Source organism: Macrobrachium rosenbergii, chromosome 49 (genome assembly GCF_040412425.1).
Source record: "Macrobrachium rosenbergii isolate ZJJX-2024 chromosome 49, ASM4041242v1, whole genome shotgun sequence".
In the NCBI taxonomy this organism is placed as follows: domain Eukaryota; kingdom Metazoa; phylum Arthropoda; class Malacostraca; order Decapoda; family Palaemonidae; genus Macrobrachium; species Macrobrachium rosenbergii.
In genome coordinates, this window is record NC_089789.1 from 41,967,498 (window position 1) to 41,980,832 (window position 13,335).

Here is a 13,335-nt window from a genome sequence, read left to right on the forward strand (position 1 = left end):
ATGTAACGGCACCTCAGTTTTTTTATTTTATATTACCGAGAGAGAGAGAGAGAGAGAGAGAGAGAGAGAGAGTAGTCTCTTTATTGCCTTTTCCACGTGCGTTATAGTATTTTCTTTGCTTTTCCTTTTCAGTCATCTCTTCTATAAATGAGAGTTTGTTCTCTTATGTTTGTTCTAGTTCTGGTACTTCGCCTCTCTCTCGTATTATATTTTCACAAACCTGATAATTAATCACAGTAGTGATACTTCATGTATGCCTGTTTATGATGATTGATTCCAACGTATTTTTGTGAATAATGTATTCCTTTGTTCTAAAGATTTGCCCAAAAAAAGTATAAGGGTTTTGCGAACCTTTTTATGTCTACAGTTGGATCAAGAAGGATATAGATTTGGGTTAAACTTATATTTTCATCTAACTTTATTATTTCAGGTTATAAAATATTTCTAAAAACAAATGTTATTACATTTTGTTATTATGCCATTTATGGGACCAACAACCCTCAGCAAGTCTGGTTATGTGTAAAAAAAATTCTTTTGACCAGTTGTAAAAGTACTTTTGCTGATTTACTCTGATATTAAGTTGACCACTTGACGAAAAATAGCTCTTAATATCAAAACGTCCGTGTAGTCGGATTTTCAGTGAGTCCTAATATAAGATATTCATAATTTCATTTTGATAAAAGATGGCAGATTCCAGGTTGCTCCTTATACATAAGGAACATAGTTCAGCCTCACTTCCGTTTATGCTTTGGCTGTTGTCCTGTTTGTACAGTACAAAGACAACACATTCCCAGAATTGCTTTCTGTAAAAGCAGGAGTCATTCGATGAATGAAACACAAATACGAAGGAAAATTAGGCCTACTCTGTTGGGAGTATATTTCCAACAAAGTAACTTAATAGTAAATATATGAACTCGTACTCATTAATGTATGAATTTATCATACATGCACAATAAACATGCAATAGATACTACAATCCGTCGTCTATGAATTTATTTCTCACGGGAGTTTAACGGTGCCGAAATCAAGAACAGTAAACCTACTCGGTCTATGGAAATTCCTTTTTTAGAACATGAACCCCAGCAGGCGGCCGCCCTCCCGTCCATAAAAATATCTTCTTCCATGTTCGTTGGGAGAAGGCAATGCAATTTACAAATTATATATATTCCTGCTGGTAAAGACAACGTCCTGCTTTCTCGGCAAGTGAAAGACCCTGTTGTCGAAGTCTGGCAGTAAGTCGACATTCTTGCCCTCTGGTGGACTGATGGTGAAGTTCTGAAAGACGGCGGTGGAGAACACCAACAGCTCCGTACGGGCGAGAGATTCTCCAACACACGATCTTTTGCCTAGAAAATGGGATCAATTGTCATCTAGATTTAAATTTTCCATGCTGTTGTTTTGCCTGGAGTAAACATTCAGTTTCAAGTGAATACTGCTCATTCGCTTTGAAAATAAAAGTGAATTTTATAGGAATAGTGACGGTTTGTCTGGTAAATGGGATTGAAATCCACGAGGAAATGGGATTAAGTTCTTTATAATCACAGTTGCTTTACTTGTTGTACTGGATTATATTCTGGATTCGTTAGTAATTTGCCTAGAAAATGGAATTATATTCTGTATTTAGATGGATATGCGATTAATTTCCATATGGATAAAATAGCCATCACGGAATTCAGAATCTCTCTCTCTCTCTCTCTCTCTCTCTCTCTCTCTCTCTCTCTCTCTCTCTCTCTCTCTCTCTCATTATTCACGTTTTCAAGGTCAAGTAATCTCTTAGAATGATAATCTCATTCTGTATAACAGCATTCCTTTGAGATACTCGTTATTAAACTACTAGGCACAGAGAAATCTCTTGACCTACAAAAAATGGTGACGTCGATAAGCTAGAAAATGAATGGACTTGGAATATGCTACAAATATTTCTAAGTTTAAGCTCATTAATTATTAATGAACAGGAATTTCTTTATCTTAGAGAACGTAGCGGAGGGGTGGGGGTGGGGAGGGTGTTGCTGTGAAAAGGGTGATGCTTTGTAACGTTCGTTACAAAGCATCAAACCTATCATTTATTATTTATATTCATGTTTGTCAACAAACGTACCCTTAGCTATGCGGACATGCAAAGGAATACATAATTCAGGAAGATAACAAAAAGCCAAATGCTTGTCGGTACTGAACGACATGAATCCCATTTTTGCCCATAGCATAAAAAAAAGTACCCAGGTTTTTACCTGTGCCAAAGGGCAGGTAGCCTTCCTTCCTCATGACAAACTTTCCCTCTGGACTAAGCCAGCGTTCAGGGAGAAACAAATCAGGTTGATCCCAGTACCTTGGGTCGTAATGCATAGACGCTATGGCTGGGCTGACCAAACTTCCCTAAGGAGAAAAAATGAAGAAGGATTTGACGAAATATAATGAATAGGCAGTAGAAACGGAAATGGTTATAAGTGATAACAGAAAAGTGCAATATTAAAGGATAATGGTAAAGAATTATTTTAAGTATTTACTGCAGAATAGGGTTATGTTCAAGGTATAAAACAAACATTAAATTTAGTGAAGTCGTAAAGAAAGTAAATCTACAGACGCTTAAAATAACAAGGGAAGTCAGCGCCGTTTGGAAAAGGGATTAACAATACGAAAGACGAAAGCTACAAAATTGTTTAAAGTTGCCCGCAACTGTGTTTGTCGAGAACCGTGGAACCAGGAATTGATATTATGGATCAGAATGATCTAGATGTCTCATTATTTATTTGCTGACAAAGAAAAGTCAATGGCGAAGACTTTTTACCTTTGGGATCTTATATCCAGCCAGGACGACGTCCCTGGTAGGAGAGTGAGGCAATCCTATGTTGGCTAGACTAGACATGCGAAGGATTTCGTTGATCACAGCCTCAGTGTAGGGAATCCTGGAAGCAAGGACTCTAAGTTACCAGACAATTCAGCCCTGATAGCTTTTAAGGCTAAGACAGTTCTAGGGCAGGATAAAATATGAGGGTCCAATATTGGGGTTAAGGATTATTCACTATGAAAAAACTCTTAAATCCCAGAGGTATGGTACTAACGACGGTTGGGTATAACAAGGCCTGCAAACTAACATATTAAAGAGAAAGCTTCTTATTATTATCATTATAGTTATTAGCCATTTACACCCTAACGCCTTCGTGTTTCACAAGAGTATGAGAGTGGGTGTAGGCTATCAGTTACCTAGGCTTATCTTCCAGTGTCACGAGAGTGCCGCTAGGAAGAGCGCTGTCCAGCTCCTCTTGCAACTTCCGCTGCTTATCCGGGTGGGCTGCCATGTAGAGGAATATCCACTTCATGGTGTTGTACGTTGTGTCACTCCCGGCAAAGAGCACGTCAAAGAGCAGGATGCGTAAGTCAGCCTCTGAGGAGAAGCCGGATATTACTGTATATCGTCACCATGTTAGGCTCACAATGGGTCCTGGGCCTACAGGAAGTAAAAGACTAGCAGTCTTTACAAGGTGGAATTTGAAAAGGGTCATGGTTTGACAAAAAGAACTGCAACAGTCATCATTTTTCTTGATTTTTTTTTTTTTTAAGTTTCTCTCCTGTACTTCTTACGCCATGAAACTATGACGTCACTACCTTGTAGCGATTCAGCACACACTCGGCCCACTTCATTTAACCGTTACTTTTTCCTTATATCAAAGTTGAATGGTCCTTGTTAAAAGCAGAATGCCTTCCTTCATTAAATACAGTATATACGTCATCAAAATGCCAGTCTTTGAAATGTGTCCTTTGGATGAAAGATAAAACTACGATAAATACTCATGGGTAGACACGCTCGCCGATGCAAACAATGGCAACTGGCATTGCCTATCAAAATGTTGCCTGTTTTAATGGATATATATATATATATATATATATATATATATATATATATATATATATATACAGAATATGAGCAACGAAAATAAACAAGGAATAGAAGAACGGCGACAATAAAACAAAGGAGAAGCAAAAGTGAGGAAACTACCGTTGCGAACGCCCTCAGCCTCTGCCGGATTTTCTTCCCTGTCGTTCATCTCCAGGAGGTAGTGGTCGATCAGGTCCTTCGGGTCGTCAGGATTCAGGGACTCTTTGTGCTCTTGGATCATCTCCTATAGGAAAAAATAGGGGATGTGATGAGATCCTTCAAAGGAATTTCAAGGAAATACCATTACTAGGTCTATGCCAGGCCTGTACAAGATATTGCAAAGATGAAAATAGTTACACCCACGAGGAAAAATTCATTGAATTTGTTCAAAATCTCGATGAATTTATCCTCGCCGAAAATGTGGCGGAAAATGAAAGCTGGCAAAAGGGTCCTCGTCCATGGCATCATGTCCGCTATCGCCACCTTGTTGGTTGCAGGGGTGGACTCCGCTATCAGCTGTCTCAAGTATCGGTGTTTGGGACTCGACATCTCGAAATGTTTGTCTGGGAAAAGTTAATAATCGTTACCTTTCGCCTAATAACTGTTTCTCCTACAAACGGTGACAATACCACATTCGTATCTTAACTTGAATCAAGGGTCACCATACTGTGCTGAAAACTAGGCATATGCTGAGAAGTCATTTAGATCTTAACAAGTGTTAAATGAATAGCTCTCATATTTAAAAAAAAAAAAGGCTTTAATCAGTGACAAAATAAACTTTTTTAGATTATGAAGGAATAAATAAGTTTACAAAAGTTTGTGCAATAAGTCCTAATTAGAGTAATGTTCCACATTATACTCCAAATTTCACATATTTTCAAACACTTTATGAAATAGGCTAATGATTTCCGTACTTGCAGTCATTTTCCAGATGATGTTCATGATGACAAAGTTCAGAGCCTCGGCGACGGGCTGTGCCTTGCCCTCTTGTTCCTTCAGGGCCTCGACGAGAATTTTGGCCTGTTCTTGGACCGCCTCCGCCAGGAGGGACTTGCCCATGCCGAGGTCTCGCAGCTGACGCAGGATGAAGCGCCGGTTGGTGTGCCATATACCACCACTACTCCCGGCGATGCCTGGAAAGCATAAGATAACGGCTAATGGAGAAACAACCCCACAGTTATGTAACTGTACAAATATATTTAAAAATAAAACTATACAGAGAGTCCTCGAGAATCTGTAGGCCTACGATTCCCCTTGTTCAATCTAAGATTGAGAAAGGGGAATCGTACAGATTCTCGACAGTTCCCTGTAAAGTTTTGTTGTAAATATATTTGTATAGTTGCAAAACTGGATTTTTTTTTCTCCATTTTAAGACTAATGCGACTATTAGTACTCCTTTTAATGACTATGATTAAGGCCGGTAACGGTGATGTCTAAAAGCATGTCAGTAATTCGTCAGAAATTCTGAGATTTTCGTGATTTTGGTTGCAGCCTTGCAAACGTTCATAGACCAATAAGCCTTATGTCTCGGGTTGGATTCAAATGACCGGGGTTTTTGGTATTTTTTGGCATCTCGCCCCCAAACTTTGCAACTGTGCAGGTGTCTGATGGCAAAATTATTTATGCTTGCATCATTTTCTGGTTGTTTCGGCATTAAATTTTGCCTTCTTTAGATGATATTGATGGCAAAAGTGAAGTCCGGCATCTTAGAGTAGATTGACGGCAAAAAAGGGCGCCAAAAAAAAAGTTAATTTTCCTACAAGAATGACGTTGTGGATAGGCCTAAACTAACCCACTAAGGAAAATCGGACTCCCTTCAAGACACTCATTAGATGAACCAATAAAAGGACTCTATTTAGCAGGAAAAAAGCGGACAATTACCATAAGTATCGTCCTCATAGGCTCTGAATACTTCCATGTCAGGTCTCCCGACGTAATCTGGACTCCCAAAAGCCTGCTTGACTAATTGGTAATCGTGAATGTAGACTTGAAGTCTGCTTCCAAATTTCCATCTGCGAAATAATTGATTGAAACTTGACTGGTCACAGATGAGGAAAATCAGGTATCTATGCAGTAAGGAATTCATGGGAGAGTAGGAGGTGAGGAAAATCTTGGACACAAAGAGAAAAGAAGTACTAGGATAGGGAAAGGGTTTCGGAGCTTGTCAATGGAGGGAAAGTAAGACACCAAGCGGCTTAGGTCTAGGATTACTGACTTTCACAGAATAAAAATGGGAAAGTGTGGCCTGACTGGTAGGACTCACATATATATGTCACCGAACTCCTTCTGGAAGTCCTTCAGGACGTCGTCGATGTATTTGCCACCCGTAGGAACGTAGCCAATCACAGGCAGACCCCATCGTCCTGTTCAAGGGAGACAGTGATGACTAGGCTATACTGTTAGTACTAACACCATTTCTGGTACAATAATGATTCCCCTAATCAACTGGGTTGAGAAGAAGAATGTTTTTACGTGTATCTCAAGAATGGGTAGAAAATTTGACGAAATTCGATAAACAGATTCATTAGGTGACCCTCCGAAGGTTCCTGTTAAGTCTGAACTCACCAGGGGGCAGCCCAGACGGCCTCTTCAGCGCCATCCAAAAAAGAACCAGGGAAGTCACCAGTAAGAACAGTTCGATCACCATCTCCTTCGCGAGATCTGCAATAGAAGTGAGTTTCATATAGACAGACAGGCAGACAGAACATTTGTTCGTTCTAGATACACCTGGCCTTATGCCAGCACCGGCTCCCTTGCTCTCAGGAAGCTAGCAAAACCTCACTCATAAACCATATATATACTGTTTACTTCGACATCAAGTTTTTCTTTATCATTATCAATGTTCTTAACATGCGACCAGGAGAGTAAATAAAAAGGAGTAAACAAGATCTTTGAAAATCTTTGAAATCTTCGTTATCGAAGATCCTTCAAAAAACTTTGATAACGAAAGTAAGAAGATGGAGAACAAGAAGATGAAGAAGAAGAAGAAGAAGAAGAAGAAGAGGAAAGATACGTAGACTCGACGCGTTGTTGATGACTCTCCCAAGGGAACCCAAGCTACCTCTTTTTCGTTGTTAGATTTTCAACTTTCTCTAGACATCTTTCAGGCTCGCATCTCAGTGAGGAGCCTGTGAATAACAGTGGGTGCGTGCCTGTGTGTGTGTGTGTGTGCGTGGCCATTACAGACTTCTGCTGTCTTCCAAGGTCCGTCATCTGTTTTGGTAAATGATCTCTTGGGACTGCTGAACTGATGTCTTACATTCTGTCTCGTTTTGTTCCTTGATGTTCTAATTTACCAACCTTCATGTACACATATCAGTACAGTAATATCATGATTAATTGATTAACTGTTTTGTACAGTAAACTGGCATCAAAACAACAAAAGACCGTCGGCCTTCAGAAATTGAGTGTATAGGCCTAATCTGGGACATGGACAATTTTCTTTTATGGGACCCGGCTAGCATAGAAAATAGATGTCAGGGTAACTATAATGATAAATGTCTACAGTCCTAAGTTTGAGACAAATTGACACCAGAAACGATAAGGACAAAATAACATTGAAGAAATGAGCAGATTTTATTTACGTTTTTATTTGTTTGTTTTAAGCACAGAAAAGAAATCATCAAGGGAACTTAATAAATATCAGTTTCCCTTATAAGTCGTTTATCAAATTATACCAATCAGACCGTCACGTCTTCTGCAAGCGGTAGCGAAGATTAAGAAAGATTTACAACGCCATTCTGGTGATAGGAGACTCTGGTTATCGTTTAAAATCTTCGGAATTATCTGGTTATCAGGATGATTTACCGAGCTCCCATTGTCATGCTTAGTAGACATATCATTCTTATCTGAAATGTACTGACGCTATCTTATTACGAGGCAGAAATGGAAATGGTACCTGTTTTGTGGACAAAGTTGAATAATTACATTTCTTGTAAACATTAACGTGCGTACGAATGCCCACATTAAAATGGGGTACGACTTAACGCGGTGTGTGTGAGTGGGAATAATTCTAAACTTAATGTCTTACAAGTTTCGTCAAGGCCAGTGCTCTGCTCTGATACTCATTGATAGGAAGATTTCTGGCGTCGCAAATGCCAGGGTCCGTGGCACCATGAGGTTTCTTGTATGGTGGGAATTGGTAATACTTTCAACTGCTTGGGTTAGATCCGTATCTTTCTCAACTATTCTCAGTTCTTCATTGGGGAGTGGGTAGAGCTCTCGGCTAGCACGCTGTTGGCCCAGTGATCGATTCTCCGACCGGCCAATGGAGAATTGGAGGAATTTATTTCTGGTGATAGAAATTCATTTCTCGTCATAATGTGGTTCGGATTCCACGATAAGCTGTAGGTCCCGTTGCTAGGTAACCAGTTGGTTCTTAGCCACGTAAAATGAATCTAATCCTTCGGGCCAGCCCTAGGAGAGCTGTTTATCAGCTCAGTGGTCTGGTTAAACTAAGATATACTGAACTGAACTTAACTATTCTTATTCTTCTTCGTTTATTCTTGGTTAGGCGACATTGTTGTAGACATTGTTGTAGACATGGTAACCCATTTAGAAAAAATTATAATCGACAGATAGATAAATACGTAAAATTCCACCGAATTTAGATGAATATATAATCATTTACAATCCCCGTACTGGTAAATAGGTAAAGATTTACGACTCCAGTTTAGATAAACAAATGCATAACTGCGATTCCCAATCTGGTCATATATACTTTTATGTCTTCGTTCAGAAGCTGCGCAGTGAGAAAAGAACTCCGGATAATTAATGATATTCGTTATAGGCGGACGTTTACTCCAGTAGGGCGCTCGTCACTGAAGTCCTCATACGGGAGTCACTAGCAGCGTTGCATCTTCCTGGAGGAATGAATCAGGGTTGCCAACATTGCCGCTAGCACATATATAATTTAATAAAGTTTAATATTTTTGTATACGTTGTTATTCTTATCGTAATAAATAAAATAAATAATTCCAGTGCCGTATATCAAAATTATTATTAGAAGGTTTATATATGCAGTATATATATATATATATATATATATATATATATATATATATATATATATATATATATATATATATATATATATATATATATATATATATATATTTTATATATATACGGACACATATGGTTACACAAGAGCACATTAAAAATAGTAAAATCACAAAACCCTCAAAATAAAAAAAAAATAAAAAAATTTGTCTAATTTTAAGAAAATTCTTTTTTTCTCTCTCTTTCAATAACAGAGAAACAAACAAAGACAGTAATATACTTATAAAAAAAAAAAAAAGGGCAGAAGACGCTCACCTTACAATGCAAACGATAGAACCACACTAACAGTAAAAGAAAAATATATACAGAAAAAACCAAACAAAAGATCAGAGGTACAAATAGTAATGACCTGGCAAAAACAATGGAATTGAGGTAGTTTGCGTGTTTAATGAGGGAACCCGTAGTTTAATGTTTAAAGACTCAAGTATCTGTGTTTTGCACTTGGTGGCATGATTTCTTATGGAGGATAGCTCTGGATTGGAGAGTCGGCATCCAGTTCTATAGCTCACCCCCTTATGAGTCGGCCCTGACCTGAAAGCCGCCTGGTGGATCAACATATGTTCCCAGACTACATCTGGGACAAGTATATTCATAAACAACACCAGACGACATCAAAGGGCAGAGCCGATCTTTAAACCAAGAATGAGCCGATTGTCTTCGGATTTTTTCGGGATGAGTTTGACGTCAATGGCCCCAAAGTACCTCTGAACGATCCTAATGAAATCCTTCTAAAACTATCATCATGTGAAAATGGGAAAACAGCGTATATAGGAGTTTAGGGACATTAAAATTTACTGTAGGGCTGAATGATTTGTTCAGTAGTCTGGAAAGAATTCTATAGAATGTTTTGTGTGGAAAGCAATTATTGTTAAAGTATTGTTGCAGGAAAAGGATTTCTTCATGAAAAAGGGCCCAAGGGGGTGAGCTATAGAACTGGATGCCGACTCTCCAATCCAGAGCTATCCTCCATAAGAAATCATGCCACCAAGTGCAAAACACAGATAAATTATGATGATTTTAAAGTTATTGGCCAGGCACAGAAACTGCAGATACTTGAGTCTTTAAACATTAAACTACGGGTTCCCTCATTAAACACGCAAACTACCTCAATTCCATTGTTTTGCCATAGGTCATTACTATTTGTGCCTCTGATCTTTTGTTTTGTTTTTTTCTGTATATATTTTTCTTTTACTGTTAGTGTGGTTCTATCGTTTGTATTGTAAGGTGAGCGTCTTCTGCTTTTTTTTTTTTTTTTTATAAGTATATTACTGTCTTTGTTTCTCTGTTATTGGAAAGAGAGAGAGAAAAAAAGAGAATTTTCTTAAAATTAGACAATTTTTTATTATTTTTTTTTATTTTGAGGGTTTTGTGATTTTGCTATTTTTAATGTGCTCTTGTGTAACCATATGTGTCCGTGTGTAACGTGATTTTAAGCTTTGTGTGTATGTATTTAAGTGTGCTCTTGTGTATGTAATTTTGAACAGCCTATATATATATATATATATATATATATATATATATATATATATATATATATATATATATATATATATATATATATATATATATATATATATATATATATTATATATATATATATATATATATATTTATATATATATATATATATATATATATATATATATATATATATATATATATATATGAATATCTTTTCTGTAATACTACAGTGTAATATGAATATAAGAAAGCCCATAAAACACTATTTAAACGTTGAAACCATATATTTCAGGCACTAGCTTCTGTGCCCCTGTTCACTGGTAGAATATGGACAGGTGGAAAATTACAATGGTATATATACAAAAACATAAAGGTATGGCCCTAGGCCTCCGATGTTATGGAGGTGGCGTTTCTTAAGATGGAGGAGAATGACCAAATTCCCTAGTGGTTTTGGCCTCATTAGCTCCCGTTTGGCGATGGATCTGGCGGTCGCGTTTCTTGGGTCATCTTCCTCAGGAGGTTTGAGGATTAAGGTGTCGATGTCATCCAATTTCAATGTCCTCCTGACAGGTTCATATTGTTGGTTTGATTGATGATAGCAGATTCCAGCATCCTTCTTTTGTATGGACAGCTACTTTAGAAAACCAACTCCGCCCCACTCCAGTTAATGACATGCCCTGTATTTCTGATATGTAGGAAAATTCCCGAACTCTCCGAAGCGTAACGTACTGATCTTTTGTGCTCTGTTATTCTTTGCAAGAGCGATCTACCTGTCTCGCCTACGTAGATGTCTGACAATTACTACACGGTATCTTGTAAACTCCGGCTTCTTCCCTTTTGTTATTTAAGTATACGTTAACTGAGCGAACTCCCGATGGATTTGGGATAATGGAAAATGAAATAATTGTTAGGCCTGAGTTGTTCGGAGGCCTTTTGGATGTTTTCATCGTACGGAAGCTTTATTTTGTTGTTGAAATCTATTTGTCTGTTGTGAGTGGGACTCCTATAGTATATTTTATTCGCTTTGTTAATAGCCCTCTCGATAATGTGTGGTGGATATAGCAGTTGCGTTAGGTGTTGGCGGATCGTGTTAAATTCTTTATCCAGGTACTCATTTGAACATATCCTAAGTCCTCTGAGGAATAGGTTGCACCCACAACCATGATTTTTACGGAGACGTCGTGGTAGCTTAAAAATGAATGTAGGAGACAGCGAAGGTGGGTTTCTATATACTGTAAATGCATACCTGTTCTGTTTTCTTATGGGAAAAGGACGGAAAAGCCGTTCTAGTTCCTGATCATGAAGACAGAACTGTATACATTCATTTTGTAACCTACATCTACGTCTCCGTAAAAATCAGGTAGATCGTGCAACATTCCTCAGGGACTTAGAGACAAAAAGTTCAAATAATACCTGGATAAAGGGAATTTTCCATAGGGCATGTCATTAACTGGAGTGGGCGGAGTTGGTTTCAAAAAGTAGCTGTCCATACAAAGAAGGATGCTGGAATCTGCTATCATCAATCAAACCAACAATATGAACCTGTCAGGAGGACATTGGAAATCGGATGACATCGACACCTTAATCCTCAAACCCCCTCACTGGAGGAAGATGACCCAGAAAACGCGACCGCCAGATCCATCGCCAAACGGGAGCTAATGAGGCCAAAACCACTAGGGAATTTGGTCATTCTCCTCCTTCTTAAGAAACGCCACCTCCATAACATCGGAGGCCTAGGGCCACACCTTTATGTTTTTGTATATATACCATTGTAACTTTCCACCTGTCCATATTCTACCAGTGAACAGGGGCACAGAAGCTAGTGCCCGAAATATATGGTTTCAACGTTTAAATAGTGTTTTATGGGCCTTTATATTCATATATATATATATATATATATATATATATATATATATATATATATATATATATATATATATATATATATATATATATATATATATATATATATATACTATACTGTATACTTACATATAGATATATATATGGTCACCCATTCAAGCACTGACCACACCCAATAAATACTCTTCAAAAACGTACCTGCCTTTCTTTCCGACGAAACTAAACAGAATTAGCCGATAGTTTCTGCGTCAGCGTGATCTATTCACTCGAATTATGGGTATGTATAGCCTGATAGTCACTAGTATAAACGGCAAGCAATATACAGTGCTTGTGGCATCCGTGGGCACTCACCGGGCAGGCAACTGGGGCATTCCATACCCAAATGTCGTACAGCAAAGTATTTTAGATGCATATTTCAGCGAATATTTTCGATGAGGTGTTTATTTTCCATGTTAAACATCCTTATCTTTATTTAGTTATTTATTTTCTATCATTTTATCTGTTTTCTTCCTCTGAAACCAGACATACAAGAGGGAAAGGCGCTTGCAGCCTGGAGATATAGAGGCTGGAAGAGAATTCCCTAAACCTTATCGCTCTCTGTTTCTCTTTCTCTCACGCCTTTGAATCTTTTTTTAATAATTCCCTCTTGTAGTTGGCGGCCATTTTGTAACGCCAGGTTACTAAACCGCTAAATCAGTGCATCGGGAAGGACCAGTTTAAATGGTGAAATAAGACACGTGATCACAGTCTATGTGGAGACAGAGAGAGAGAGAGAGAGAGAGAGAGAGAGAGAGATTACCAACTCTAACTTCATTTATCTGATGTTTTTGACACAAGGATAAATCAATAAAAAAATGGCTGAGGTGCGAGATTATGTGGCAACCCTTTATCAGTAGAGCAGTAAACAAAAATTATCATGATAACTATCACACCAGAAGCTTTGAAACTATAAGTCTTATAAGTCTGCCTCTGTTTATTATTATTTTTATTATTATTATTATTGCAGCAAATGACTGATCAAATCTACTCTTTTTCTTCCGCTTATATCCTGAGCATTCTTTCATCTTACATCCTGA

General features: G+C 37.9%; 1 protein-coding gene across 2 annotated transcripts; it reads right to left on the bottom strand.

Moving 5' to 3' along the window:
• Window positions 1-400: 400 nt before the first annotated feature.
• On the bottom strand, window positions 401-12,646 carry LOC136832301 (cytochrome P450 2L1-like). Of its 2 annotated transcripts, none has more exons than XM_067093209.1 (11): window positions 12,458-12,646; window positions 6,440-6,535; window positions 6,138-6,237; window positions 5,756-5,886; window positions 4,789-5,007; window positions 4,238-4,437; window positions 3,995-4,118; window positions 3,202-3,382; window positions 2,786-2,903; window positions 2,229-2,373; window positions 401-1,346 (listed from the first exon to the last, which is right to left on the bottom strand). In XM_067093209.1, the coding sequence occupies exons 2-11, from the start codon at window positions 6,519-6,521 to the stop codon at window positions 1,150-1,152; spliced, it is 1,497 nt and encodes a 498-aa protein (XP_066949310.1). In that variant the 5' UTR covers window positions 6,522-6,535; window positions 12,458-12,646; the 3' UTR covers window positions 401-1,149. The 2 variants fall into 2 exon arrangements, with proteins under 2 accessions (XP_066949310.1, XP_066949308.1); XM_067093207.1 differs by having other exon boundaries at window positions 12,462-12,613.
• Between the last annotated feature and the right edge of the window lie 689 nt (window positions 12,647-13,335).

What these genes read in the sequence shown, in the direction of transcription:
- LOC136832301 (XM_067093209.1), bottom strand. Translation starts at nt 6,521, where the DNA reads ATGGTGATCGAACTGTTCTTACTGGTGACTTCCCTGGTTCTTTTTTGG. An exon ending in GAGTTCGGTGACATATATAT is followed by an intron (nt 5,887 to 6,137) that starts GTGAGTCCTACC and finishes ATTATTTCGCAG; the next exon opens with ATGGAAATTTGGAAGCAGAC. An exon ending in GGCTGAGGGCGTTCGCAACG is followed by an intron (nt 3,383 to 3,994) that starts GTAGTTTCCTCA and finishes GCTTCTCCTCAG; the next exon opens with AGGCTGACTTACGCATCCTG.